Raw genomic sequence first — 27917 nt, forward strand, 5'->3', positions numbered from 1 at the left:
CATGCTGCGGAGCAACTAAGCCCGTGGGCCACAACTACTGAGCCTGTGCTCTAGAGCCCGCATGCCACAACTACTGAGCCTGTGCTCTAGAGCCCACGAGCCACGACTACTGAATCCTGTGTGCCTAGAGCCCATGCTCCGCAACAAGAGAAGCCACCGCAATGAGGAGCCCGCGTACCACAGTGAAGAGTAGCCCCTGCTCGCCACAACTAGAGAAAGCCCGCGCGCAGCAGTGAAGACCCCACACAGCCAAAAATAAATAAATAAATAAATTTATGAAAAAAAAAAAAAAGGATAAAAGGCCCTCCTCCTCCTGCAACACTTACCTGGAAAGATCAGGCCTGGTGTCTCTCCTTGCTTCCCGTAGCATCCTGTTTTTCCCAGGTCACAGCACAGCACATGGAGTTGTCGTGACCTTTTTCCTTGTCTCTAGGTTAAATTGTGAGCTGGCCCGTGAGAACCACCAGGACAGGGGCGGTGCCAGGCTTGCTTCAATTGTATCCTCAGCACCCAGCCCGGTGGCTGGTGTATGCAGATGCTCAACAAAACCGCATTGCATAAGGGAATGAATAATTTGAGGATAGATATATTGAGTGACTAATAAGTACCAAGTACTGTGCTCAATGCCACAGAAAAGTGGTTTTCCAAAGTTTTTGGATTTCACTAGCCAGTAAGTTAAAAAAAAGAAAAAAAAAGAAAACTAACATTGACCTCATATGGAATTAAAAAATATCTACTATAAGCATTTCATGAAATAAAATGTATTTTAACAGTGTAAAAGTAGGAAGAACGTACTAGGATACTATTTCCTTTTATGAAAAACTCCCTACATTGTCTCTTAAAATTTCATTTCCTAGCTGATCCGTAAAAATCTCACCGTCGAGTGGCTCCTAGTCACAGAAGGGCGACTGCAACCGCTGGTACAGGAGAGAAACACAGCAGGAAGTGTGTGTACCTGGCTCAAAGAGCTGTCCCATTCAGGAGGGGGGGACAAGCGGCACAGCTGACGCCCAGCCTTAAAGCTGCTGTGCTTGTCTCCATCCCTTGGCGGAAGGACAAAGGACTCGCGCGCCCGGAGTCCCGGGAGGACCCCCATCGGTGTGGAATCCCGTGCTGTTTCCGATTGAGCTCTCACAGGTAGCTCGAGAGATAGTATAATTCCTCCTGTTTTACAGGTGCACAAGGAGACTTGGAAAGAGTCCCCTTTCTCGGGGGAGGTTTGCCCAGGATGACACGGCCCTAATAATCGGGCGAGCGCCGAGCTTGCGACCTCCAACCCGGACCCTTGCGATCGGGCTCAGTGCGGCCTGCCTGGAGGAGTAGGACACGGGAAACCTAAGTAGAGAAGGGCCTGCGGAACATCCCAGTGGGATGAATTCGGGCCAAGATGGATCAAATTGTTCCCCCCCCACGCCCCCCCACACGCCTGTCGGAAGTCCTGAGACGCCGGTGCAGAGCTGGGAGTGGGGGAAAAGTCAGGAAGAGAGGCGTGGCCCGGCCGCGTTCCGGGGCGGGGTCTGCACGGTGGGGCGGGGCCGGAGGCAGGGTCCGGGTGCGGCTGTACCGGGGCCTTGGCAATCGGCGGGGCGTGGTCTGAGATTTGTGGCGTGGTCATGACGGTTCCGGGCGTGGTCTGTGGAGCGGGGCCTGCACCGGTGCACGGGGGCCATGGCGAACGGCGGGGCGTAGTCTGAGCTTTGGGGCGTGGCCATGCTGAGTGCCGGGGCGAGCCCAGCGCTGCCTGTCGGGGCCCACTCGGGTGCGCGGCAGAAGCGCCGGGGACCACGACAAGCGGCGGGGCGGGGCCAGGCCTGCGGTGGGGCGGGGCCTGCGCGCTGGGGCAGGAACTGCGGCGGCCCGGTGCAGCGGCAGCGCGGGGCCATGGCGGGCAGCGGGCGTGGGGCTGGCGGGCGGGTGTTGCACGCGGCGCAGGCCGAGGACGTGGCGTCGGCCTCCAACTTCCGCGCCTTCGAGCTGCTGCACCTGCACTTGGACCTGCGGGCCGAGTTCGGGCCTCCGGGGCCGGGCCCGGGCAGCCGCGGGCTGAGCGGCTCGGCGGTGCTGGACTTGCGCTGCCTGGAGCCCGGCGGCGCTGCGGAGCTGCGGCTGGACTCGCACCCGTGCGTGGAGGTGACGGCGGCGGCTCTGCGGCGGGAGCGGCCGGACGCGGGGCAGCCGGAGCCGGAGCCGGAGCCGGAGCCGGTGCCGGTGTGTACGCGGCCCTTCTCGCACTACGGCCAGGCCCTGTGCGTGCGCTTCCCGCAGCCCTGCATCGCCGGCGAGCGCCTGCGGGTGCAGCTCACCTACCGCGTCGGCGAGGGACCCGGGGTGAGTGTCGCAGCCCCGCGCCAGCCCCTCCTCCCGCCCCTTCTCGTGCAGATGCGCCCCCCTCATCCCCTCCCACCTCCCCTCCCATACCTCCGCCCCCTCCTCGTCCAGATGATCCCCCATGCCCCCCTTCCCCGCATCCCATCTCTCCGCCCCATCCTCATCCAGATGCTCCCCCCACCCTTCCCTCCCCCGGCACTGCTGTCTCTAGTCCACGTCTGCCCGAGGAGGTCACCTCCTCCAGGCTGGACAGCAGACGGTTCACGAACAGAACTTAGGGTTGTCGCTGCGCTCGGCCTAGGCCGGGCCCTGGTGACGAGCTGATCCGCTCTCCTCCAGGGTGGCCTGACAGTGCTGGCTGGTTACCCGCTGCTGACTCAGTCCTTTGTCCCAGGTGCCCACCTAATGCCTCGGGCTGAAACAGCTCGAAACTGGGCAGTTAGTAGTGTTTCCTCCTGCGAAGTCCTGGATTTGATGAACAAAAAAATCTGAGTAAAAGTGAGAACCAGAATTAGGGTGTACCAGGCTTTGTAATAACTTGGCTTTCTCACTGTTGGTTGACTCAAATCTTAACTGGGGGGCGGGGGTCGGCAAATGTTGGCGATCAGAAAGGGGAAGGTCATGTGTCCACATCTGTGAATGTCCGGGCATGGCTGCCAATCCTTTCTTGGATGGGGTGTGCTACAAGTCTCAGCTGGTTGCCTGCCTACCACGGAAGCTTGCTTATTTGGTTGCACGTCCCCTTTTGCTGTTGGAACTCGCTCCAAGGGCAGTTCTGTTTCCATCTTTCACCATTCGGGAAGTAAATGGTGAAGTTCTTATGATAGAACTTGTTTAAAAAATTAAAGTCCAAAGCAATGTAGACTGACCTCTAAGGCAGAGGAGAAACCCAGGGACCTCTAGGGATAACATGCCATCTGGAAATGTGTTTGGTTGCTCTAGTATATTTTGGTTCCTGGTTTGGGGCAGAAATTAAATAGGATAACTGGAAAAATTAGGCCCTCCTAGATGTGCCTAACAAAAGTGGCACCCCAAATTAAATATCGGAACTAAATAGCTTTCATTTAAGACGTGGCGGCAGAGATACACGCTTGACGAAGAACTGTCCTTTGCCCTGTGAAGGTCTCCACTGGTGGCACTGTGCCTGTTCTTTCCTCTCATTGCCACCGTCCCAGGGAGGGCTCTCACCTTGGACACCGTGGGTCGCAGCATCTCCCTGACTTGGACTCTATAGTGTGTGTCCTGCCAGCCTCCTTCATTTTCTTCTCTTCATGTCAATAAAACAAAGCCAAGAACCAAAGAAAGCTCAAGCAAAGATGATGAGAAGGAATTGTGGTTGAGGGGATGATAGTCAGTGTTTATTGAGCTAAGCCTGACAATAGTTACATGAGTTGGCTTTATATAAGTCCTAATACTGTGCCTGGTACTTCTTACTGCCAACTCATTACAGTTGTTTTCATTAATAGGATTTATTTTTTAAAAAGCTGTGTAGAGGACTTCCCTGATGGTCCAGTGGCTAAGACTCCGTGCTGCCAATGCAGGCGGCCCGGGTTTGATCCCTGGTCAGGGAACTAGATCCCACGTGCATGCCACAATGAAGATCCTGCGTGCCTCAACTAAGACCCAGCACAGCCCAGATAGATAGATAGATAGATAGATAGATAGATGTCTAGATTACCAGGAAAACTGAGCAGATAGTACAGTCTCCATAAACCGCTTCCACACACACACTGTTTACCCTTTACTAGTGTTTTACAAGTTGGATACATTTGTTACAGTTAATGAGACAGTATAGATACCTTATTATAAACTGGAGTCCATAGTTTTTCCAGATTTCCTTAGTCTTTTTTTTTTAAATAATAACTGATATTTATTGAGCAACTTTCATGTACAAGGTATTATTAGCGTTTTTTAAATTTTTATTTTATATTGGAGTATAGTTGATTTACAATGTTGTGTAAGTTTCAGGTGTACAGCAACCTTAGTTGTTTTTTTAAAAAATTTATTTCATTTTATTTTTTTGGCCGCACGGCATGCCATGTGGGAGCCTAGTTCCCCAACCAGGGATGGAACCCTTGCCCCCTGCAGTGGACGCGCGGAGTTATAACAACTGGACCGCCAGGGAAGTCCACAACCTTAGTTTTTAATGTGTCTTTTTCTGCTCCAGGGTCCCATCCAGAAATCCACTGTGTGTTCCGCTGTCAGGTCTCCTTTGGCTCCTTTTGGCTGTGACAGTTTCTCAGACGTTCCTGTTGTGGTGACCTTGATAGTTTGGAGGAGTGTGATACCCTCTATTGGAATTTGTCGTTTTTCTCATGATTAGACTGGGGTTATGGGGGTTTGTTTGTTTTTCATAGACTATTTTTTAGAACAGTTTCGGTTTCCCAGCACAACTGAGCAGAAGTTCACAGAGATAAGGTGTCGTTTTTGTAACGTCGTATTGAGGGCAACAGTATTGACAGGATTTATGGCTGCTGTGCTGACCTCCGGTCACCGGGCTGAGGCAGAGCTTGTTGGGTTTCTGCACCAGGACGTTCCTCTCTCTCCCCTGCTTCCGTCTGTACTGGACTCTGGAACGAGACTCATCACACACACACACACACACACACACACACACACACTCTCAAGCAAAGAAAACCCCAGCATCCCATTGTGTCTCCCTTGTGCCTCTTAAAAATTGGTCTCAGGGACTTCCCTGGTGGCGCAGTGGTTAAGAATCCGCCTGCCAATGCAGGGGACACGGGTTCAAGCCCTGGTCCAGGAAGATCCCACATGCCATGGAGCAACTAAGCCCGTGCACCACAACTACTGAGCCTGCGCTCTAGAGCCCACGAGCCACAACTACTGAAGCCTGTGCTCCTAGAGCCCGTGCTCCACAACAAGAGAAGCCACCGTAATGAGAAGCCCGTGCACCGCAATGAAGAGTAGCCCCCGCTCACCGCAACCAGAGAAAGCCTGCACACAGCAACAAAGACCCAACACAGCCATAAATAAATAAATAAAAAAAAAATTTCTTAAAAAAAAAAAAAAAAAAAAATTGGTCTCAGGACTTCCCTGGTGGTCCGGTGGTTAAGAATCTGCCTTCCAAAAAAAAAAAAAAAGAATCTGCCTTCCAGTGCAGGGGGCGCGGGTTCCAATCCTGGTTGGGGAATTGAGATCCCACACGCCGCAGAGCAACTAAGCCCACGCGCCACAACTAGAGGGAAGCCCGCATGCCGCAACTAAGACCCCACGCAGCCAGATTAATTAATAATTAATTTAAAAAAAGAACAAGAGACCCCTCAGGGAATGTTCTCGTTCTTAAGTCTCGTTCCCAGGGGGAAAAAAATTGGTCTCAAGTGCCTCTGTGCTCAAAGCCCTTCATCCCAGCTGCCGGGTGGGCACCCACCTCCGCCGGAAGCCGCACTCCCCCGCGCTGTCCTCATGCTGCTGCCCACCTCCTGGAGGGACTCTCCTCCCTTCCTTCCTGCCGTCTAAATCCTGCCCACTTTTGAAGGTCCAGCCAGGGAGTTTTGCTTCCCCTGTGACACCCTCCTGGAGTCACCTGACCCTGTTCTAGCCTCTCCGTGGCGTGTGGTGCTGACACACCCTCCCTACCCCCCGCGGTGGCATCTGTGTTACAGGTGAACTCCTCTTCGCTGTGGGCAGGATTTGGGTTTGTAAAAATCGTTCAAATGTGCTCTTGATTAAGGGCTGTCAGAAGACAAGAATCATAGCCAATGCCTATAATGTAAAACATGTTTATTCTGAAAGGGTAGATTGGAGGGATGGAGAACACACATTAATCAGACTCCTTGCTATTAGCTTCTGCTTTTCTGTGTCTTTTATCACAAGTTCAAGAACAGCTTCTTCAGTATTTGTTTTTTGGTGAGAAGTTACTACAGCGGGGGGGACAGAGGAGGGAGGCAGGACCAGGGGGTCGGAGGCCACCTCAGGAATTCTTGAGACGGCCCATGGGACACACTGAGGAGTGGCCCTTTGGTGGCGTCCACCCTGGGAAGTGGACGTCAGACCTTGGCCTGGACTCCAGGGGGGTTAAATACACAGGGGGAGAGAGCGTCTCAGTCTGAGCTGGATCGTAAGGATTACCTCAAGCCTCCCCTCCAGCCAGCTCCGCCCTGGCCGCGCTGGGCTTGTGCAGGATGTCAGTTCCGAAAGGTTCTTGCCTCCTCTTAGGTTTGCTGGTTGGCTCCGGAGCAGACAGCAGGAAAGAGGAAGCCCTTCGTCTACACGCAGGGTCAGGCTGTCCTGAACCGGGCCTTCTTCCCCTGCTTCGACACTCCTGCGGTGAAATGCACATACTCCGCTCTTATTGAGGTGAGCAGGCTGAGGGCAAATGTACCTGCCCTTGGGATTGAAAAGTTCATTTCTATCAGGTCATGTTTCAGGTGGTAGATTATTACATCCATTGGGGGGTACCTCTGAAAAACTCCTCCACCTGCAGAAATTTTGTCTGTGCTAAATCCCATCAGTTTAGCACAAGTTTAGTTTTTTGAAGCCTCTGTGCTTCCCAAGGTGGACCCCAGGCCACTGCCATCACCATGCAGGTTGCCCTTCTAGCTGATCAAGAGCAGACTCTGTCCAGGTGAAATCTCCTAAGCTTTCTCTCTTGTCAGGTCCCAGACGGCTTCACAGCTGTGATGAGTGCTGACACCTGGGAGAAGAGAGGTCCAAATAAGTTCTTCTTCCGGATGTGTCAGCCCATCCCGTCCTATCTGATAGCTTTGGCCATCGGAGATCTGGTTTCGGCTGAAGTTGGACCCAGGTAGGAGACCAAGACCCCGCAAGCAAGACTGAACCAGCCTCTGAGCACAGAGGCCTCTGACCAGCGAGCGGACCTGCTGGGGTGGCTCTTGGGGTCACGTCGGAGCCTCCCGAGTCTGGGACCTTTCTGCGGCACAGGGCGCGGCCTGAATGGCCAGACGATGTGCCCTTTCCTCCCCCTCCTTCCCGTCTTCCTCCCATGTCTGCGCTGAGACCATCAGTCCTGCAGTGGCTGCGGTCCTGGGCCATCTTCAGAGGGAGATGGGAGCTCCAGCAGCAGTTTTAGAAGATGATCTTTATTAGCATCTTTAAGGTCTAAATTACCTTCTTGCTACTATATTTGCTCTTTTATTTTTGTAGCAAATCTCCCCATTTTCTCTGGCACTTAATTCCTGGAAATATATGGCCTTGATCTCTCTGTCTCCCTCTGGAGAGGCCCGGGGAAGCTGCTTGTCTGTCTGCTCCGGACACAGAGGCCTGGACCTGTGGTGGCAGAGGGGCCTCCGTGAAGTGAGATGGGTTTAGTGGAGATAAATAAGGATTTTGTAAGATTTCCTGAAAAACACATTTGACCAGGAGCACAGGTTTTTCCTGCCTGTCATCTTACCCACCAGCGTAGCATAGTCCTGGAGTGAGAGGGTCGGTTTGGATGTGAAGCCGTGGCTCTTCCTGGCCCCGGTGCTGTCCTTCTCTCTGCCGGGCCCTCAGCCCCTGGAGGTGCTGGATTGGCTACAGGCCTCGGGCTTCGCAACTGGGCTCAGCAGTGGCGCCAGGGCCGTGAGATCAGAGGGAGAGATGGGTGGGGCCCCGTTGGCATCTGCTTCCGCCACGCGCTCAGGACAGCACCAGCCCTGAGAGACGAGGGGTCCCTTCCTGTTGGACAGGACGGTAGGTGACCTGCGAGCATGGAAAATAGACAAGGGGAGGAACATCTTTTAGGGTGTTTACTCTTGCTGAGGTTCTGTTAATAAGAGTAGGAGCTACTAAGGGGAAATGAGAGAAAAGTCTATTCTAAATACACTGGATCACGGAGGTTTTTTGAACCCTCTGTACTGAAGTGACGACACAGTACGTTAATCCAGGTGACAGAACCCATTTTACTGGAGCTGTTGACTTACTCCTGTCCCCTGTCAGGTGGACAGTCCTTACCTCCTGGGTCACGTCGGAGGGTCTTGCGGGAGTCTGTCGAGTGGGAGGGTCTTCCGTCTAGTCCCCGTTACCGCAGGGGGAAAACCCTGGGCAGGAGAGACTGGTGGACACCCCCAGGGGCCCTCTTATGTGTGGTCCCTTCTAACCCTTACAGGCAACACTGAGGGACGTATTGCTATCTCCAGTTTGCAGTTGAGAAACTGTTGCTTTGGTAAAGAGCCTTGTGCAGTCACCTGGTTGGTAGAACTGGAATTCAAATGCAAGTGTTTCTGTTGCAGATCCCGTGCTTTTTGCCCCTAGAATCCTGGTGATGAGATTCCAGCTTGACTGAGAGCATCCTGATTTCTTTGACAGAAATCTGTGTGCTCTCGGAAATGTCGTGGGCGTCTGCGGCCTAGCCCGTTGTCGCTAAGGACGGGGCTGAAGGTCTTTGTTAGTTGTGGTGCCCTGGCTGGTGATGGAGCAGCTCAGAGTAGTGCCTGGGGACTTGGACTCTGTGCTGCATCCCAGGCCTGGACACGGGCATCGCTGTGAATGGGGCGGGATCAGAAACTTCCAACAGCGTGGCCTCCTTCATTCTCTGCCCCTCCTGCTGACCTTCGCCCTCTGGGGGCCTCACTCCTACCACGCCCCGCTGTGCCTGCGCCTCGCCCTGAAGGGCCACGCGTGCTCCCGGGCCGGCAGCCTCTCCCGGGACTTCTCTCCCGCCCGGGGGTGACCGGTCATCTCTCGCCCACACCCCAGGCCCTCCGGCTTGTCCTGCTGCCGCCCATCCATCCGGCCCGGGCTCCTGCCATCCCCTTCCTCCACTCAGCACCTTTCTCCACTCAGCATCTCTCTCTTTTGAGAGACGGAGAAAATAATGCAGCTGTGCGTGGTACCCGTTCACATTTCTGGTTTCTTGGTGAGAAGCTGGAACGAGAGAAAAGGTGATGCAGGCGTTTGAGAGGTTTCCGTGCGCTCAGCCGTCCTTCACTCACCTTTGCATCTCGCGCCCCTTAAACTGCCTCTCCAGTTTTCCTTTCAGACGCCGGCCCCTCCCTCCAAGCACGGGGTCTCGGCTCTGCTTTGTGGAGATGTTTGGTCTGTCGGGTACGATTGTGTCCTGCACGAACAAGGTCCCTCCGTCTGCTCTCACCCCCCATTCGTCCGTCTGGACCCCGACGATAGGTCCTTTCTTTGTTAAAGCCAATCTCTTCATCTGACCCGTTGACTCACCCCCACCCCCATCCTCTGGGCTTTGCCTCATCGTTTAGTCCCGTCTTCACACCTGCAGCCTCCACCCCCAGCTGGCCAACTGGCTCTTTCCTCTCCACCCCTGGAGTCCAGTCCCCTAAACTCGCTGAAGCTCCTGGGGTAAGAGGCCGTTGCTCAGCGTGGAAGGTGCAGGGACTCGAGGACGTGCCCTTGGCCTCCGCTTCCCGGTCCCGGGCCCTCCTGGCCGGTCCTCGCTGGGCTCCTTGTGGGTCTGGCTGCCCTGGGCGCAGGTGCCCCCGGTTCAGTCCTCGCCCCCAGCTGTGCCTGGGAAAGCTCACGCCCTCTCGTACTGAGCATGTTTCCTGTGTCCGCAGCTCCCTAGACACAGTCTGATGGTGTTGCCCCCTGCGCTCTGCAGGGGCAGCTGTGTCATGTGGCATCTGAAGCCCTTTGTGCCCCGAGCTTGGGGCCTCTCCCACCCCCAACCTACCCCCATCAGACCTTGGACTCTGGTCACCCCAGACCCCGGCGGTTCCTCGCCTGCATGTGCAGCTCCCTTCCCGCTACGAGGCTCCTGCGTTTGCTGCTGGGACCCCCGACGCGGGTCGCCCCACTCCCCCTCCTGCTAGAACAGTCCCCGAAGTTCTGCCGAAAGGAAGCTCTCTTCGTCCTGGCCTCGCACCCACCCACTTGGCCGTCTGTCCCTCGACTGAGGATGTCCGTGTAGGGGGCGCTCCGTGGAGCGTCGAGGGGCCTTGACACAGGCTTCGGCTGCAGGGCCCCTGAACTCGGGGTCCGCTCACCCTTGAATCCCGAGGACGGTCTCGGTTCCTCCCATCCCCTCTCAGCCTTGGCTTTCCTTCGGACTGGATCTTCTTCATTTTTTCCCCCCCTCATCTCTGTTTCCTCATCTTTTTACTGTGAAAATTTCATAATTGAAGATTCCTGCAGGAAATTGAAGGAATGATGCGTTGAACACCTGTCTGCCCATCCATGTTGCCGTACTAGGTTTGCTTTTGTGTGGATTTGTGGGGGTTTTTTGCTAGACCATTTAAAAGCAAGTAGATCAGCCTGCCTGTCCGAAGAGTGAAGACAGTTACCGCTTTTCTGTTAATGTGAATTGGTTTATCTCTAAAGTTTCTTTCAATTCCAAAGATTCGATTGTGAGAATCCTTTCTCATCTCTCCGGGGGTACACCAGCATTTCCTACCTGAGCCACCGTATGAAGGGCCTTCACACCCGTCTCGTCTCCTTACCGCGCGCCTTGCAGATGGGGACTGAGGCTCGGCGGGGGGAGAGCCCGTCGCCTGCAGGAGCGCCCCCAGCCCTCAGCCCAGTTGGCGCAGGTGCTTTCAGGACAGGTCCCGCCGTGGCCTCTGAGCAAGTGCTGCCTCCTCTGCGCCCTTGTCTCCAGGAGCTGGGTGTGGGCCGAGCCCTGCCTCATCGCAGCTGCCAAGGACGAGTATGACGGGGTCATAGAAGAGTTCTTGGCGACGGGAGAGAAGCTTTTCGGCCCCTACATTTGGGGAAGGTGTGGTATCGCGTGGACTCTCACGTCTCTGTTTTTACAGTGAGCCGGTCCTCCCCCCTCCCGCCCCGATCCGGGGGGGGGTTGCAGGGGGGAGGGAATACGCCAGGCCTCCTCCGCTGTGGCCGAGGAGGGGCCTCGGAGGGCGGGCATGGCGGTGACAGAGGCGTGCCCGTGCCCACGTTGCCGGGGTGGAGGTGGGGACGTGCTGTCGGGGACGTGGCTGACTTGCCTTTCCCGTTGCTGGAAGCAGCTCCGTACCCATTTTCTCTGTGTCATCTTCAGACTTGAGGTCCCCGAGATAAGAGGCTCCGTTAGGTCTGTGTGACCCACGTGGGCCTCTGGGGGGCTGGGTGTGATGGCGCCCACCGCACGCCCACTGTGAGGGGCCTGGGAGAGGGAGGCCCGGTGAGCCAGGGGCGGGGCCGGACTGAGGACCGGCTCGCTAGCCCGTACCGCCACCCCCGTCAGTGGCCGGGGTGCAGCTGGGCCCCTCACGACAACCTGCCTCTGGCAGGTACGACGTGCTCTTCATGCCCCCGTCCTTCCCATTTGGAGGGATGGAGAACCCCTGCCTGACCTTCGTCACCCCCTGCCTGCTGGCGGGGGACCGCTCCTTGGCCGACGTCATCATCCACGAGATCGCCCACAGCTGGTTTGGGAACCTGGTCACCAACGCCAGCTGGGGGGAGTTCTGGCTGAACGAAGGCTTCACCATGTACGCCCAGAGGAGGATTTCCACCGTCCTGTTTGGTGAGCCGCCCCCGAGGACCTGCCCCCGGTCCTGGGCCCGCGAGGCTCCTTCTGGGAGTGAAGGGAGGAGGGCGTAGTGCAGGGAGCCCGTGACAGCCAGGGAGGGCAACTCGAGACAAAGTTACGTGTAAGTAACTGTGCCCACCTCACTGCATGTCACACATCAGCAGGGGCTGGGGGCAGAGGGAGTCTCGAAAATGCCACGCGGTGGGGTGAACTAGCGGTGGACGTGCCTCCCGCTGGGGCTGAAGCTGCCCTGTGCACTGTCCTCCCTAAGCTGGCGTCACCCGGGGGAGGGCGGCCCGGGCCGGCCCCCCAGGTACCAGTTCGCTTTATGAGCGAGTCGTCAGATCACTGTCATCGTCACCTTGTACAGAACACCTGTTTTGTGCCAGATCTCTCACGTACCACCTTCCCAGCGTCTGCACGAAGATACTGTTATTCCCATTTTACATGTGCGTTCACTGCGACTCAGAGAGGATAGGAAATGTCCCTCAGCCACTTAGCAGGTGAGGGCAGACCCTCAAATTGAGCCCAGCTGTGCTTTTCAAATACATTCTCGGGAATGCCCTGGCAGTCCAGTGGTTAGGACTCTGCGTTTTCACTGCCGAGGCCATGGGTTCGATCCCTGGTGGGGGAACTAAGATCCCGTAAGCCACGTAGCACAGACAAAAAATAAAATAAAATACATTATCAACACAATCTCCTTATTGAAAACCCATGGTGTATCAGGTGCTTTTCTGATCAAAATCTATTTTGGCACCTATGGAAAAGCACACACAAAAATACTTATCTGTAATCTCACTGTTCAGAGATAATCGATGGTTATCCTTTCAAACATTTTTCTGTGTGTGTGTGTGTGTGTGTGTGTATCATCAGACTGTACATGGTTTTAGAACTGCCTTTTTTTTTTTAATATAATAAAGTTAAACATTTTCCCAAGTCACTAAATTTTCTTCTACAGCTCCAGAGTATGGAGGCTTCACAATTTATTCAATCAACCTCCAGTTGTTAGGTTGTTTTCAGTTTTCAAACGAAATAATATTCTGACAAACATCTTTACATAGGTTCACGTGCATCTCAGATGATTTCAGTAAAGATAAATTTCTAGAAACATAATTTCAGGACCTGAACATTTTAAAGGCTTTTTTTTTTTTTTTTTTTTTAGCATATATTGTCTACTTCCCAAGTTTACACTTTGATCCAGAGTCTGTAAAGCAATAGTGTACTGGCCGCTAGGACTCCCGCACACAGCTGTTCGTGTGCGCCGTGCGCCTGAGGACACTGAGGCTGGCGGGGGCGGGGGGTCGCTGGCCCAGATCAGAGCATCTCGCGAGCGGCGGCAGTGGCTGGTACACGCCCGGGCCCTCCCCGACACTGTCCCCTCAGTAGTTGTTCTTTTTTTCCCACGGCATGTGGGATCTTAGTTCCCCAACCAGGGATTGAACCCGGGCGCTCCACAGTGAAAGCGCGGAGTCCTAACCACTGGACCGCCAGGGAATTCCCTCCCTCAGTCGTCTTTAGAGCCAGAAGGAGACTCAGATGCTAGAAAAATCTTGGGTGACAGTTTCTCTTGTCTGACAGGACAGTCAGATGAAGAGATTCGGTTTTCGTGGGAGATCAAATTACCATCTCCACAGATAACAACACACTGAACGGGAAAGGTCACTCACTGTCAGAGGGGAGGTGTGAGCGGGGGAGGCTGAGGAGTCAGCTGGCCATAGCCCCCTCTGCCCGCCGTCCCTGGGGAGTGCCACCCCCGGGCTTTGGGCCTCCGTCCTCTTTTCGGGGCCTCGTGGGCAGCGCGGGGGGTGCCAGCCGCTTTCCTGTTGCGCAGGACCCGCCTACACCTGCTTGGAAGCCGCCACCGGGCGGGCTCTGCTTCGGCAGCACATGGACATCACGGGCGAGGACCACCCGCTGAACAAGCTGCGCGTGAAGATCGAGCCAGGTCGGGGCTCCTCTGACCACCGCGCAGCCCCCGTCGGGCTGGACGCCCCTGGGTCCCCCCTCGGGAGGGAGGAGCCCCCAGGGCGCTTCTGGCTGCCCCGGCCGCTCCTGAGCGGCTCCGAGATGCTCTGTGTGTCTGGGTCCCTGTCACTTACTTGTCCCTTTGCCGCCCCTTGTCCATGGTCAGGTCAGCCCCGCGGGGTTTGTAGAGCGAGGTCACCCTCACCCCACCGAGGGCGTGGTCCAGCACCAGAAAGCTCGTGACTGCTCTGAGGTCATGGATTTTTGTTTCCTAAGATTTTTCTTTAGTTCCACACGTGACTAACTTAAACCTTTCTGTGCCGTTGAAGCTCGTGTTCCTCGATGCCTCTGACTCTGACCATGAACTTCCTGTAGATGGGCAGTCAGTTCTGTTTACTCCAGAACATGCACAGAACCCAGCCCGCCCTGGTCTGGGCAGGCGCAGCGCGTGTGGGTGACGCGTGGGGCTGGGAAGGCGTTGGGTGGAAGGACCCCCCGAGCACGGAGCCCCGGGCAGGGGGCAGCTGCGGTCCCCCTGAGCCTGCTCTCTTTGTCCTCCCATTGGGTCCGTCTTCAAGCCCCTCGAGAGAGGCCAGGATGGACCCGGAACATTCATGGCCTTGCTGTTCCTGGGAAGCTGAGTTCCGGTCTCTTCTGTGGCTGCCCTTTGAATCCAGAGCTTTCTCTGCAGGTGTCGACCCAGACGATACTTACAACGAGACCCCCTACGAGAAAGGCTTCTGCTTTGTCTCCTACCTGGCCCACCTGGTGGGTGACCAGGACCAGTTTGACGATTTCCTCAAGGTACATCAGCTCTGAGGTGAGGGGAGACAAGCGGGGGCCCTGCTGCCGGGGGCTCTGGGTGACCGACCGTGCCTTCCTCCCTCCCTCCCTCCCTCCTCACAGGCCTACGTGGATGAGTTTAAGTTCCAAAGTGTCCTAGCTGATGACTTTCTGGAATTCTTCCTGGACTATTTCCCTGAGCTGAAGAGAAAGAGGGTGGATTCCATCCCGGGTGAGCAGAGGAGCCGGCCCCCCGTTCTAGGTGGTCGTGGAGGGTGGGGTCTGGCTCGCGCCTGGGGGGGCTGAGGTGCGCCCCCTGGGGGCGGCTTTGGGGCAGACCCAGGGGCCCAGGCCCTGTCCCACAGAAGGAGCTCGCTCCCCACCTGGCCTCCTTTCCCCACTTTGCTCTTCTGCTCCTCTCTGTCCTCTGGTTTCCCCGTCCCTGGACATAGTCAGACCCTTAGCTCTGCCCAGGCTGCCCCCGCCCCGAGGGGCTCCCAGGGCAGGAATGGGGCAGCGGCCCCGCCTGGGGAGCTCGTGAGAGGCCTGCTTCCTAAGAGAGGGCGAGCACGGCCCGTCACGGGCCAGGCAGCTCGTTAGATGTGTCCCCACTTCCTGCTCCATGCTGGGCGCCGTCCAGCCAGCTCCCCAGCCAGCTAGTGAGGGGCAGGGCCGGGCAGGACCCCCAGCTAGTGAGGGGCGGAGCCGGGCAGGACCCCAGCTAGTGAGGGGCGGGGCCGGGCAGGACCCCCAGCTAGTGAGGGGCGGGGCCGGGCAGGACCCCCAGCTAGTGAGGGGCGGGGCCGGGCAGGACCCCAGCTAGTGAGGGGCGGGGCCGGGTAGGACCCCCAGCTAGTGAGGGGCGGGGCCGGGCAGGACCCCAGCTAGTGAGGGGCGGGGCCGGGCAGGACCCCCAGCTAGTGAGGGGCGGGGCCGGGCAGGACCCCCAGCTAGTGAGGGGCGGGGCCGGGCAGGACCCCAGGCAGCTGGCTCCGGAGCCCGGGAGCATCAGCACGGCCGTTCTGGTCGTGGGAGCTGGGCCGCGTCCGTGCATGTGGCTCTGACGGCTGATCTGCAGCACAGGACACGCTCACGTGGAAAGGGGCGGCCAGGTCCATGAGACAGTGTCTAGGCCTCATGCTGGCTGGGGCCCTGTGGAGCAGGTGATCGTGCCGGGCAGCGGTGCCAGTGTTGGGGGAAGAGCTTGGGACGGACGGAGGCTCGAGGTCTCAGGAGCGGCCTGGGCAGGTTGGCCGTGATGCTGCTGGGGAAGTCTGACGGTATCTTCTCCACTTCTGCCGAACAGGATTTGAATTTGATCGCTGGCTGAACACCCCGGGCTGGCCCCCCTACCTCCCTGACCTCTCCCCCGGGGACTCCCTCATGAGGCCGGCTGAGGAGCTGGCCCAGCTGTGGGCGGCCGAGGAGCTGGACGTGAGGGCCATTGAGGCCGTGTCCATCTCTGCCTGGAAGACCTACCAGCTGGTTTATTTCCTGGATAAGATCCTCCAGAAATCTCCTCTCCCTCCCGGTGAGAAAAAGTGGGTTGTTCCTTCAAGGTTGCAGGGAGACTCACGATGCTCAAGGTTGCAGGGAGACTCGCGATGCTCAAGGTTGCAGGGAGACATGTGATGCTCAAGGTTGGAGGGAGATTCGCGATGCTCAAGGTTGCAGGGAGACTCGCGATGCTCAAGGTTGGAGGGAGACTCGCGATGCTCAAGGTTGGAGGGAGACTCGCGATGCTCAAGGTTGGAGGGAGACTCGCGATGCTCAAGGTTGGAGGGAGACTCGTGATGCTCAAGGTTGGAGGGAGACTCGTGACGCTCAAGGTTGCAGGGAGACGTGTGATGCTCAAGGTTGCAGGGAGACGTGTGATGCTCAAGGTTGCAGGGAGACTCGTGATGCTCAAGGTTGCAGGGAGACGTGTGATGCTCAAGGTTGGAGGGAGACTCGCGATGCTCAAGGTTGCAGGGAGACTCGTGATGCTCAAGGTTTCAGGGAGACTCGTGATGCTCAAGGTTGCAGGGAGACTCGCGATGCTCAAGGTTGCAGGGAGACGTGTGATGCTCAAGGTTGGAGGGAGACTCGCGATGCTCAAGGTTGCAGGGAGACGTGTGATGCTCAAGGTTGGAGGGAGATTCGCGATGCTCAAGGTTGCAGGGAGACTCGCGATGCTCAAGGTTGGAGGGAGACTCGCGATGCTCAAGGTTGGAGGGAGACTCGTGACGCTCAAGGTTGGAGGGAGACTCGTGACGCTCAAGGTTGCAGGGAGACGTGTGATGCTCAAGGTTGGAGGGAGACTCGCGATGCTCAAGGTTGCAGGGAGACTCACGATGCTCAAGGTTGCAGGGAGACTAGCGATGCTCAAGGTTGCCGGGAGACGTGTGATGCTCAAGGTTGCAGGGAGACTCGCGATGCTCAAGGTTGCAGGGAGACTCGCGATGCTCAAGGTTGGAGGGAGACGTGTGATGCTCAAGGTTGGAGGGAGACTCGTGATGCTCAAGGTTGGAGGGAGACTCGTGATGCTCAAGGTTGCAGGGAGACTCGCGATGCTCAAGGTTGCAGGGAGACTCGTGATGCTCAAGGTTGGAGGGAGACTCGCGATGCTCAAGGTTGCAGGGAGACTCGCGATGCTCAAGGTTGCAGGGAGACTCGTGATGCTCAAGGTTGCAGGGAGACTCGTGATGCTCAAGGTTGCAGGGAGACTTGTGATGCTCAAGCTTGGAGGGAGACTCGCGATGCTCAAGGTTGCAGGGAGACGTGTGATGCTCAAGGTTGGAGGGAGAGTCGCGATGCTCAAGGTTGCAGGGAGACTTGCAATGCTCAAGGTTGGAGGGAGACGTGTGATGCTCATCCCAGGTGGCTGCGATGCATGGGAGGGAGGGTGGCGGGTGGACAGAAGCCCAGGGCAAGGAGCGCGTTGGCAGAGGGATGCAGGTGCCCGCACGAGTGCCGGGCAGTGGGAAATCATAAAACCTGGTGCTTGTGGAGTCCTCAGCTTATGCAGGTCATTCTTCTAAGCTCCCCCAGCTTTGACGCCATCTAATCCTCGTCGCTGCTCTGTGACCCCAGGGACTGGGGAACGAACCCGAGGCACAAACTGATCCCACAGCCAGTAGACGTGGGGCTGGGGTCTGGACCTGCTGGGCCGCAGCTCTTCAGCACACATGCTTTGTTGCTGCTTAGCCAGAAGTAGTATTCACCAAGGGGTGTGAACTCAGAAAAACAGAGCAAGGTGACGTTTAGCAGGTTGACGGTGGGATATCTGAGGCAGTGCGCAGGCTGTAGTCCGGGAAGGAAGGTGGGTGACCACAGGAAGTCTATCTTAAGGGAAGGTTGGAGGAAGAGCCGTGGGAATTACAGCAAAGTCAAGGCGAGGCGTGACCACCTCGGGCCTGAAGGAGCAGGAAGAGCGGGTGCTCGGCAGCCTCCGTGGAGCTCCTCCTGGCGCCCTCGGAGGGCCTCGGGCACACACGTGGCCGCCTCAGCTCATGGTCTGCTGGCGAAGTCGCTAATGACCTGTTTCTTTTCTCCAGGGAATGTGAAAAAACTTGGAGAGACGTACCCGAAGATCTCAAATGCCCAGAACGCGGAGCTACGGCTGCGATGGGGCCAGATTGTCCTCAAGAACGACCACCAGGAGGATTTCTGGAAAGTGAGGGATTTCCTGCACAGCCAGGTGGGTGACCGCCACCTGCCTGTCCCCCTCGCGCACACGGCAGGCAGGGTCTCTCGGACCGCCCTCTCGGGAGCAGGGGTGAAGGGCCTGGTGGGGTCCTGTGAGCAGGCTGTGGTGCCGCCCTGGGGGAGAAGCCCCGGGCCAGGAGCTCCTGCAGATCAGCCGGGGAGGCCTGCGGGGAAAGAGGCAGTCAGCACTGACCCGAGGCAGGGAAGGTCATGTGTCAGCGGGGCTGGTCTCGGAGGGAGGCCGGAGGCCAGGAAAGGTGAGTGAAGGTGAGATTATAGGCTCCTGCTCCCGGGGGAAGCCGGTGACCTGGGAGGGTTCAGAGACCTGCTGGACCCAGGTCACCCGGGAGCGCTGCCCTGCCGGGGAGGGGCCCACGGCTCTCAGGATGAACCATTCCACAGGATTCCAGAGCCGGGCTGTGGACAAGCCATGCGCAGACTCCCTCACCTGTTGGCAGGTACCTGCTGGCAGGTTCTCGAGCCCCTGAAGGCTTCCCAGCCTCTGGGTGTCAGGTGTGGCTGTCTCGCGCTGACGTGAAGGCGCGGGTTTCCTTCTGCTTGGCAGCAGGCGGTCCTTCTGGGGCCCTGGTTTAGGTTTAGGCTCTGCAGCCTTTGCCGTGAGCTGTTGCCTCGGTGCCTGACCGCTTAGAGCTCTGAAAGTTTTGAGTCTCCCATGTGCCAACCCCCTACTCAGTTCTGTTGAGTGTAGACATCTCCAGGAGGGTGAATACCAAGACCTAGCCGTGTGGATCTTCGGCCGCCAAGAAGATTCTGGAACACAAGCCCTCGTGTCTGGGAAGCCCCCCATTCCAGCAATGATACCCGTATCCCTTTTGGCCCCTGATCACGAGGCTGTCAGATGGGCCCAGGGCAGGGGCTGGGGGGCTGCAGACCACCGAGCAGGCTGATAGGCCTCGAGCACGTGCGTCTCTTGCAGGGGAAGCAGAAGTACACCCTCCCACTGTACCACGCCATGATGGGGGGCAGTGAGGCCGCCCAGACCCTCGCCAAGGAGACCTTCGCGGCCACGGCCTCCCAGCTCCACAGCAACGTGGTCCACTACGTCCAGCAGATCGTGGCGCCCCTGGGCAGGTAGAGGCTCCCGCCGTGGCCTCTGCGTCTGCAGACCGCCAATTCCAGTTCTCATCAGCTTCCCAAGTTCACGTCCCCGTGGGGTAACCTGTTCTCTGGGCTTGGTGTTCGGGACTCTGGGCTTCTGCTCTGACTGGACGGCTCTGGACCCGTCGTGCGACCAGCAACCTCCATGCTCTCTGGGCTGGGTGGGCGGCAGGCTTCGCCCTCCCCGCCTGGGTCTTGGAAAAAGCGGGAAGGATTTTCTTTTCTCTCTCTCTTTTCTTTCTTTTTTCTTTTTTTTTTTTTTTTTGCTGATTCTTGAAGTACTGTGCAAAGGGCTGATTTCTGGTGATTCCTTTTTCAGGTTTAATCATTATTTTAATAAATATTTTTAAGTGAAAAGTATTTTGGTGACTGTGAAATCCCTTCTCCCAGGCCCCGCTCTCTGTCCTGAGCAGGTCAGGGGGAGACCCAGAGCAGGACGCTGGCTCCCTGTTCTTAAGGAGCCTGGGCTGGAGGAGGTGGGGTTCCCACAGGAGCATGTGAAAAGCAGGGGGCACGGAGGCCGCCTCTTCGGGAAGACCCTGCACGTGAGCCGCGTCCCTCCGTGCAGCGTCCCGCACGCCCCCTCCTCTTCACCGTTGCGGCTAATAAGTGCGCGCTGGAGTGCTCTTCCTGCAGCCTCTCGCCCTCCCCGGTCCTGGGTAGCCGGCTCCGCGTGGTCTGTAGTAGAGTCTGTGCAGAACCTGGCACTGAGCTGTGATTTCCACGTGGGGATCTAGGCGGTTAGCGACTTGGCGTGGGGTGTGGGGCGAGGGGAGGGTCGCACAGAAGTATTTCAGGATCTTTAAGTTGTTTTCCTAGATCCAGGGTCTCCCTGGCGGCTGGCTGCGAGGCGGTCCGCACAGACCTCCCACCACGCCCTGCAGCGTGGGAGCGAGGACGCGGGGCGCCTGGTGGGCGGCCCTTCCGGCAGACCTCCCCGGTGCCTGCTCCTGGCTGCTGTTACAGGCGGGGACTACTGGGGGCCGGCCAGACGCCTCCCCGGTGTCCAGGCGCTCAGCTCTGCGCCCAGCGGTGTCCTTCCTGGTTCTGTGCAGACCCTGGGGCGCCGAGGAGCCCCGCGGGACCCCTTCCGCAGCAGGAGCCTGAGTGCAGCTTCACAGCCAGGCGTCCTGAGCTGTGTCCCCCGCTGTCCCGCCAGGTGGGCCTGCGACAGCGCCCCTCCTGCCCCCTCCAGAGCCCTCTCCCAGCCAGGTGCTCTCGGAGGGCTGGCAGGGAGCACGTGAGCCGGCTGGAGCTGGAGCCGGTTCTCCCACATTCCAGGGCGAGGGACAGGGTAGAGGGCGTGCCTCGGGCTGTGGGGGAGGCCCCTGAAGGGCTGGGGAGCTGCTGCCCCAGAGCTCGGCTCCGCACCCGTGGCCCGTGGGAGGGACCCTGGACCTTAATGCCCTCTGCTCTGCGGGGCACCCAGCAGTGTCAGAGACCGGACGAGAGGCAGATTCCTGAGACAAACCTCTTAGTCCTACAGAGGGTTAAAGGAAGGGGGGCTGGGGCGTGGCCTTTCACTTGAGGCCGGGCCTCCCAGGACCTTGGCGGTAACCAAGGAGGAGGGAAAAGAGACGCTCAGATGCTGCATCTTTGATGCGTAAAGATCTGAGGGATCAGTAAGTCCAAAGGGCCTCGTCTTCATGGATGGGAAACGGAAGAGGCCCCAGGACCGGTCTGTGCCCCCTCGCCAGCCTGTGCCGTCCCCACGCAGGTCTCCGTGGTCTGCGGGAGATGGCCCTCATGGTTAGGGCTGAGTTCGTGGAGGGGCCCTGGGTAGGAGGGGTTGCCTTGCCCACAGGGAGGGCGAGGGCCTCTGGAAGGAGCGCTAGTTGGGGAATTTAAACCTCAGCCCCACTTAACTAGCTCCGCGTGGCCCGGGCAAGTCTTCAACCCTCGAGCTGCCACCTGCTCGTCTGTAAAATGGGGATCACCACACATCCTGACGATTCTCGTAAGGGTTAGACAGAGCCCTGCTAACACGGCCTGGCCCCTGGTGAGCGCTGAGCCGGCCCAGGTAGCCGGGCCTCTGACGCTAGAGGGCAGCAGGTAGGTGCCGCTGAGCCCTGTGCGTGGCGATTAGATGGAGGCCAGATAGAGGGGTAAACACGTCCACGTGGGTCCGGCCCCTCCCTCGGCAGCCCCGCGCGCGGTGGGCTCCGCCAGGGGCTGGGTAAGTTCTTCGGAGCAGAGCCAGGTCCTCCAGAGGGGGCTGCAGCAACTCTGATGCTTGGATGGCGTCCGGCAGGCAAAGGATGCCAAAACGTTGCCAACAAAGTCGATGCCGGCGGTGGCCCTGTGGCTGGGGATGCTGGGGACGCTGGGGCCCTGGGCAAGGCTGGCAGGCCGTGAACATTGCCTGGTGTCTGGAGAGCCTTCCAGCCTGAATCCCGGGCGTCGTGGGAAAGATCCCCAAACCTCCGTATCTTCCCTCCCTGCTAGGCCCCCTTGTCCTCAGACCTGCAGACGTTTGGGGGCCAGGAGCCTTCCTGACCCAGTTCTGACCCAGATTCCCCACCCCTTCCCGCCTCAGCCCATCCCTGGCCTGGCCCCCCGGAGGAATTTCCTGAGCCAGAGGCTGGCCGAAAGTGCAGATGCCCGCCCAGCGCCCACCTGCCACCCGCCCAGGCCACTGCCCTGTGCCCAGCCCCAGAGGGTGCAGGATGACAGACCCTGACAATCATTAAACCAGCCGGGCCTGATTTCCCAGCACCGCCGGCCTGGGTCCCGGCCAAGTGGCACAAAATATGCAAATCACCTGGGGCCAGGAGCCCAGTCTAAAGGCCAGGAAATCCCCTCGACCAATGAGCCACCAGCTCAGGTTACCGCGGGTGCCTATAAAGGCCCGGGCGCGGGCGGAGCTCGGAGCTTCTACTTAGCGCGGTGGGAGCGCGGCCTGCGCGTCAGCGCTACCTGGCGAAGATTTCCCCCTGGATTTCCTCCGCCTGCTGCCCCTGAACCCGCCTGCCACACCCTCAGCCGCCAAGGTAGGACCCCTGCCTGTCGCACTCCCCCGCCTGGCCCTGAGGGGATCGGGGAGGGGCCGGTGGAGCTTGGTTCTGAGCCTGCCCAAGCAGGAGTGCAGGGCTGGGCGGTGTCCTGAGGGCCCGAGAGCCTGTCCCTGCGAAGGACAGAGTGGCCATGACTGCTGGTCCCACTCGTGGGCCCAGGAGGGCAGAGGAGGGAGCCCAGTGGGAGGCCTTGTGCCCCCCACCAGCACACCCTCCGTCCCCCGGGGTTTTAAGACCCTGGAGCCCTTCTTGAGGAGAGGGTGTCCTAAGAGATGTTGACCTTCGTGCCCTTGCGCCCCTGGCTCTCACCAGCCTTGCCCTCCCTTCCCAGGTAGCCTCATGGCTGCAACCTGTGAGATTAGCAACGTTTTTAGCAACTACTTCAGTACGATGTACAGCTCGGAGGACCCCAATCTGGCCTCTGTTCCCCCTGCCACCACCTTCGGGGCCGATGACCTGGTGCTGGCGCTCAGTAGCCCACAGATGCCCCTGGAGGGCACAGGTGGGTCTCAGGAGGGGCTGGGCGTTTGGGGAGGGGGAGACATCCGTCTAAGAGCCTGGGACAAGCGGGGGATCGGGCAGGGGGAGGGCTGGGGTGAGCTGTAAGAAGCTGGGGTGTTGGAATTTGGGGGCTGTGCCTGGCGGGGGTGCTGGCCAGGGTGCTGTGAGCACCACCGCCCGCCCCGCTCCTGGCTGGGTGCTCTGAGAGTCCAGGCGGGACCCCCGGAATCCCCAACTGGCCCCAGAAGGGGGCTGACCCGTCGCCGTGCTGGCCCCTTGCAGAGAAGGCCAGCTGGCTGGGGGAGCAGCCCCAGCTCTGGTCCAAGGCCCAGGTCCTGGACTGGATCAGCTACCAAGTGGAGAAGCACAAGTACGACGCCAGCACCATCGACCTCTCGCGCTGCGACATGGACGGGGCGGCGCTCTGCCGCTGCGCCCCCGAGGAGCTGCGCCTGGCCTTCGGGCCCCTGGGGGACCAGCTCTACTCCCAGCTGTGGGACCTCAGTGAGTCCTGGAGGGGAGCCTGCCTCCTGCCCCGCCCCCTCCTCAGTTAGGGAGGCTGGTCTGGGGACTGGCCTGAGGGCACCACCAGGGAGAGAGCCCCAGGGAGGGGAGGGGAGACCCCTGGGCTCTGAGCCCCTTCTCTTCAGCTTCCAGCTTCCCCGACGAGCTCAGCTGGATCATGGAGCTTCTGGAGAAGGACAGCATGGCGCTTCAGGAGCCCCTGGGGGACCAGGGCCCCTTCGGTGAGAGCCCCCTCCCAGCCTGTCCTGTCCTGTCTCTGCCCCACCCCCCCAGCTGGGAGAGTCAGGGCCCCCTCTGAACTCTCACCTCCCCCCAGACCAGGGAAGCCCCTTCGCCCAGGAGATGCTTGAGGACTGCAGACAGGCCAGCCCCTTCTACCCGGGCAACTTCGGCACGGGGGCCCCCTCCCCGGGCAGCTCTGACGTCTCCACCGCAGGTGAGCCCTCGGGCATCTGCCCACAGCCTCCCCTCCCCAGATGCCCTGAGCGCTGGCGCCCCGCACTAGACCCCGGGCTTTCTGGGAGGACCGGAAGGGGCTCACTCTGACTCGCCCCTCCAGGGACTGGCGCTTCTCAGAGCCCCCAGGCCTCAGACTCCGGTGGAAGCGACGTGGACCTGGACGCCCCAGACAGCAAGCTCTTCTCTGGGGGTGCGTGGAAGGAGCCTCCTGGTCCCCGTGGGTGTTCCACTGGCAGTGCTCAGGGGCTGGCCCCTGCCCCACCCCCTCAGGGTTTTCCTGGAGGGGGGCTGCCCCCCAGCAGCCCCCATGCCCCCCTCTCCTGACCTTCCACCTCTCCCCACAGACGGCTTTCCCGACTACAAGAAGGGGGATCTTAAGCATGGGAAGCGGAAACGGGGCCGGCCCCGAAAGCTGAGTAAAGACTCCCGGGAGTGTCTTGAGGGCAAGAAAAGCAAGCACGGTGAGAGGGGGCCCTGCACGGCTGGGGGGGTCCTGCACGGCTGGGGGGGCCCTGCACGGTGAGAGGGGGCCCTGCACGGTGAGAGGGGGCCGTGCACGGCTGGGGGGGCCCTGCACGGCTGGAGGCCGTGGTAGGGCAGGTGGGTCCCCTCTCCTGAGCTGGGCCCGCCACATGCTCCTGTGCACGGGGCCAGGGTGCGCGTGGTCACTGCCCGGTGGCAGGGCCTGGCTGGTCCTGCATGGTGTGGCGGCGATGGAGCCGCGGCAGCTGCAGGAAGGGTGGGGCTGGGGTCCAGGCTTCCTGCCCACCCCTTATCCTGCCTGAGGGGCACACTTGCTGGCGGGTGCTGGGCAGGCTCAGGCAGGGACAGTGGCTCGGCCGCTGGACGCCCCGTCCACCAAGGGCCATGCAGGGGTGGCCCTTCCACGCACCAAGTCCCTGCCCCTGGCCTTGGCCCTTGAGTGGGCTCCTGCCACCAGAGCCACCGGGAGGGCCCCTGCAGCTCTTTCTCATCCGCACACGCAACCCCTCCCACACGCAGTGGGCCTGTTTGCTTCTTGGGGTCATTCTTCCCAGGAAGCTGTCCCCTTGTCCCCCAGGCCGGGGCCAGCTCTGTGGTCCTGCACCTGCTGAGCTCTCACCACCTTTTACCGTATTTGCTTTTTTTACCGTGACCCCTCTGAACTGTGAGCTCCTCAATGCGGTACCGTGTCTCAACCGCTCTTGTAGCCCAGCCAGACATTTGATCAGTGTCTGAGTTAAACCTCTGTGCCGTGTGAGACGTGGTCTTCCTGGAGCTTCCCCGGCTGTCCAGTGGGGGAGGCCAGGAGGGAGGCAGCCGTCAGTAGGCTGTGCACCGGGATGGGCAGCGGTCGTGGGGGTCAGGGGTGCCCTGGGCCACTGACCGATGGGGCCTGGCCTTGTAGCCCCCAGAGGCACCCACCTGTGGGAGTTCATCCGCGACATCCTCATCCACCCGGAGCTCAACGAGGGCCTCATGAAGTGGGAGAACCGGCAAGAGGGCGTCTTCAAGTTCCTGCGCTCGGAGGCCGTGGCCCAGCTCTGGGGCCAGAAGAAGAAGAACAGCAGCATGACCTACGAGAAGCTGAGCAGAGCCATGAGGTGAGCGGGCCTCGCTGCCTGGCTGGGGCGGCCGTTGGCACCGTCAGAGCCCTCCCCCTTCCGACGGGTGTGAGTCCCGTGCAGCGAGGAACCACGGGGTCTGGCCGCCTCGTGGACTGAGTGGGAGCCTGGTAGGTGGCTGGCTGGCCTGCAGCACACACTGAACTTGATCTGACAGCATTTCTTTGTATCGTCTGCAAGGCTCGTCCTAAGAAAGGCACTTGGTGGTAAAAAGGGCAGTAGCCAAGGCCCACACCATTGAAGCCATTAAGTTGCCTGTCTCTGGACCTTGGTTTCCTCCCAGACCATCGCTAAGGTTTCCTGAACCCTAAAATCACGTGGCTTCATGATGGGCCCAGGACAGAGCTGTAAGCCACACAGAAGCCAGGGCATGGCCAGGTGCTCGGGACAGAGCAGGGCGAAGGGGCAGAAGCTCCTCCATGCAGGAAGTGGTTCGGGCCCAGGCCGGCCGGGCTGCAGCCCAGCGGGGCAGGTCACCTGAGGGTTCCTGGCAGGTGGGCCCCTGCCTGGGCACCTCTGACCACCCTTCTCCCCTCAGGTACTACTACAAACGGGAGATCCTGGAGCGGGTGGACGGCCGGCGGCTTGTCTACAAGTTCGGCAAAAACTCCAGCGGCTGGAAGGAGGAGGAGGTGGTCGGGCATAGGAACTGAGGGTCGGACCAGCCCTGCGACCAAAGCTCGGACTTGAGGCTGCAGCCCCTGGAGAGGACCCCCAGGACGTCGGGGCATGTGCCCTGCGCCGTGGAGAGAAGCTGAGGCTCTGGGTCCTGTCGGCCGTCGTCCTGGCATCTGGGGCAGGTGGCCTCTGCTCTCTGTCCTCCTCTTGGAATTACAAGCCTGGTGTTTGGGGCGACTTGTGTGCTGGCTGTAGCTGCGCTCGCAGCTCCTTCTGTCTGGGCCGCGTCAGACCCGATCAGACCCCAGTGGCGGACACCTCCCTCCTACAGAGGCCGGAGCAGGCTGAGGAGGCTGGGGGCACTGGGCCCTGAGAAGGGCCCTCTCTTTCTGGACTGGCTTCCCCCTCCCCGCTCAGTGCTTGGACTCCGCAGGCGGGGGTCAGAGCACTCCGTAATTTATGTGCTATAAATACAGATATGTACATAGAGATCTATTTTTTCTAAGACAGTCCCCTCCTGCCCCTCCCTCACCAGGTGCTGGTGGCCACACTGACTGTTCTAGGCCCTCTGCTGGACCAGTGAGGAGCAGGGCGACGCCGGGACCCTTGGGAAGGGGCTCCTGGCTCCCTCCTCCTGTGAATGGGGGCAGAGACCTCCAATAAAGTGCCTTCTGGACTTTTTCTAAACTTTGTCTTAGCTACCTGTATACTAAAGTCTGGAGCTCTGGCCCGGATGTGGGCAATGGGGTTGGGAAAGGGGACCAGGGCAGGGGTCTGCCGACTGGAGGTGAAGGTGGAGGCTGAGGTTGGGGGAGAGTGAGGGCACGGGTGATCCTTCCCTGGAGCTTGGGCTGTCCTGCCGCCGCGAGGCACCTGCGGGGCGACCTGGGCTGAGCCAGCCCTCGGCAGCCCGCTGCCCTGCTGTCAGGCCGCTGTGCCCTGGCGTCCACTAAGGAGTCTGGAATTGCGTGTCTGGCCTTGTGGAGTAAATGTGCATTCCAGCCAAGCTGGCTGCAAGCTGAATAGCTGTAAGATGAATCCAAGCTTTCGTTGTCGGACGTGAAATCGGAGTTATGATCTTGCGGAGGGAAAAACAAACAAAGCAAGACGAGTGCTTGAGAAGGACTCGGGGGAGGAGGAATGGTTGGCCTGGTCTACGTGGCACCGCGGACACCGCTGCCGCCGCGTGGCCCCCTCCCCAGGAGGGAGGCTGACAGCCCGGGTCACAGACGCAGAGGGAGGCTTGGCAGCCCCAGGGACTCAGCCATGGTCCCTGCCGTCTCCCCAGAGGCTTCTCCAGGGTTGGGGCTCCTCTGACGGTGTCCTCAGCAGACTCCAGAAGGTGCTGCTCTGTCTGCACAGAATGACACACCTGGGTTCAGGTGGGGCTGTAGGTGGGGGGGGGGGTCCTCGTGAAGAACGTCTCCCAGAGTGGCGTTCCTTAAGTCTGAGGCCTCGAGTTCCGGGGAGCACTTTAAAAAGCCATTTTGTGCGTTTGAAAGGCTGTTTAGCTGTCTTAGAAATATCAGATTATTCACCAAAGGGATGCGGGTAAGAAAGGGATCTGAGAAAAACAGGTGTGTGCTGGTGTGTGCGTGTGCACACGTGTGTGCATGGGGCTCACTCAGGAGGACAGGGCCTGGCGGCTAGGAGGGTGGGGAGGTCGTTCAGGAGGGGATGGAGTCATGAAAGAAGCTAGAGTCCTCTGGAGCCCTTGGGGAAGAAGTCTCCTTGTGAAGGTGGGTACTGGGTGAGCGCTGGGGTTTAGTCTCCAGCAGTCCCCACTTCCCCGCGGATGCTATTGGGGGTCCCGGCCTAATAATCGCCTCATTTCTTGAAAATGACCAAGTGCAGGCACTGTGCTCACCTCTCCGCCCGCATTATCTGGGGTCCTCGCGCCCCCAGAGGGTCACCCAC

At 59.2% G+C, this 27917-nt stretch overlaps 3 protein-coding genes across 6 annotated transcripts; all 3 read left to right on the top strand.

Moving 5' to 3' along the window:
* Positions 1–1626: 1626 nt before the first annotated feature.
* On the top strand, positions 1627–19639 carry LOC118895489 (arginyl aminopeptidase). 2 transcript variants are annotated; one of them, XM_036852641.1, is made up of 11 exons: positions 1627–2328; positions 6505–6645; positions 6945–7093; positions 10853–10969; positions 11484–11719; positions 13557–13670; positions 14382–14494; positions 14597–14705; positions 15780–16004; positions 18010–18152; positions 19098–19639. In XM_036852641.1, exons 1-11 carry the CDS (start codon positions 1711–1713, stop codon positions 19254–19256), a joined length of 2124 nt encoding a protein of 707 aa, XP_036708536.1. In that variant the 5' UTR covers positions 1627–1710; the 3' UTR covers positions 19257–19639. The 2 variants fall into 2 exon arrangements, with proteins under 2 accessions (XP_036708536.1, XP_036708527.1); XM_036852632.1 differs by having other exon boundaries at positions 1632–2328; positions 10853–11008.
* On the top strand, positions 16368–18001 carry LOC118895512. The gene is made up of 2 exons (XM_036852682.1): positions 16368–16788; positions 16951–18001. The coding sequence occupies exons 1-2, from the start codon at positions 16375–16377 to the stop codon at positions 17491–17493; spliced, it is 957 nt and encodes a 318-aa protein (XP_036708577.1). The 5' UTR covers positions 16368–16374; the 3' UTR covers positions 17494–18001.
* Positions 19640–22144: 2505 nt separating the features above from the next.
* ELF3 (E74 like ETS transcription factor 3) lies at positions 22145–26681 on the top strand. 3 transcript variants are annotated; one of them, XM_036852653.1, is made up of 9 exons: positions 22145–22269; positions 22625–22795; positions 23077–23298; positions 23445–23540; positions 23636–23755; positions 23879–23968; positions 24123–24239; positions 25166–25361; positions 25921–26681. In XM_036852653.1, exons 2-9 carry the CDS (start codon positions 22633–22635, stop codon positions 26033–26035), a joined length of 1119 nt encoding a protein of 372 aa, XP_036708548.1. In that variant the 5' UTR covers positions 22145–22269; positions 22625–22632; the 3' UTR covers positions 26036–26681. The 3 variants fall into 3 exon arrangements, with proteins under 3 accessions (XP_036708548.1, XP_036708563.1, XP_036708558.1); XM_036852663.1 differs by having other exon boundaries at positions 22152–22269; positions 22606–22795; XM_036852668.1 differs by lacking the exon at positions 23879–23968.
* The last annotated feature ends 1236 nt before the right edge of the window (positions 26682–27917 follow it).

This window comes from Balaenoptera musculus, chromosome 1, assembly GCF_009873245.2.
Source record: "Balaenoptera musculus isolate JJ_BM4_2016_0621 chromosome 1, mBalMus1.pri.v3, whole genome shotgun sequence".
Lineage (NCBI taxonomy): Eukaryota > Metazoa > Chordata > Mammalia > Artiodactyla > Balaenopteridae > Balaenoptera > Balaenoptera musculus.

Bases quoted from the DNA above. Each gene is read 5' to 3' on its own strand.
- LOC118895489 (XM_036852632.1), top strand. From the start codon at position 1,711: ATGCTGAGTGCCGGGGCGAGCCCAGCGCTGCCTGTCGGGGCCCACTCG. The intron at 11,009-11,483 runs GTGAGCCGGTCC...TGCCTCTGGCAG, and splicing joins CTCACGTCTCTGTTTTTACA to GTACGACGTGCTCTTCATGC. The intron at 16,005-18,009 runs GTGAGAAAAAGT...TCTTTTCTCCAG, and splicing joins GAAATCTCCTCTCCCTCCCG to GGAATGTGAAAAAACTTGGA.
- LOC118895512 (XM_036852682.1), top strand. From the start codon at position 16,375: ATGCTCAAGGTTGCAGGGAGACGTGTGATGCTCAAGGTTGGAGGGAGA. The intron at 16,789-16,950 runs GTTGCAGGGAGA...GTGATGCTCAAG, and splicing joins GGAGACTCGCGATGCTCAAG to GTTGGAGGGAGACTCGTGAT.
- ELF3 (XM_036852653.1), top strand. From the start codon at position 22,633: ATGGCTGCAACCTGTGAGATTAGCAACGTTTTTAGCAACTACTTCAGT. The intron at 23,299-23,444 runs GTGAGTCCTGGA...CCTTCTCTTCAG, and splicing joins CTCCCAGCTGTGGGACCTCA to CTTCCAGCTTCCCCGACGAG. The intron at 24,240-25,165 runs GTGAGAGGGGGC...CTGGCCTTGTAG, and splicing joins GGGCAAGAAAAGCAAGCACG to CCCCCAGAGGCACCCACCTG.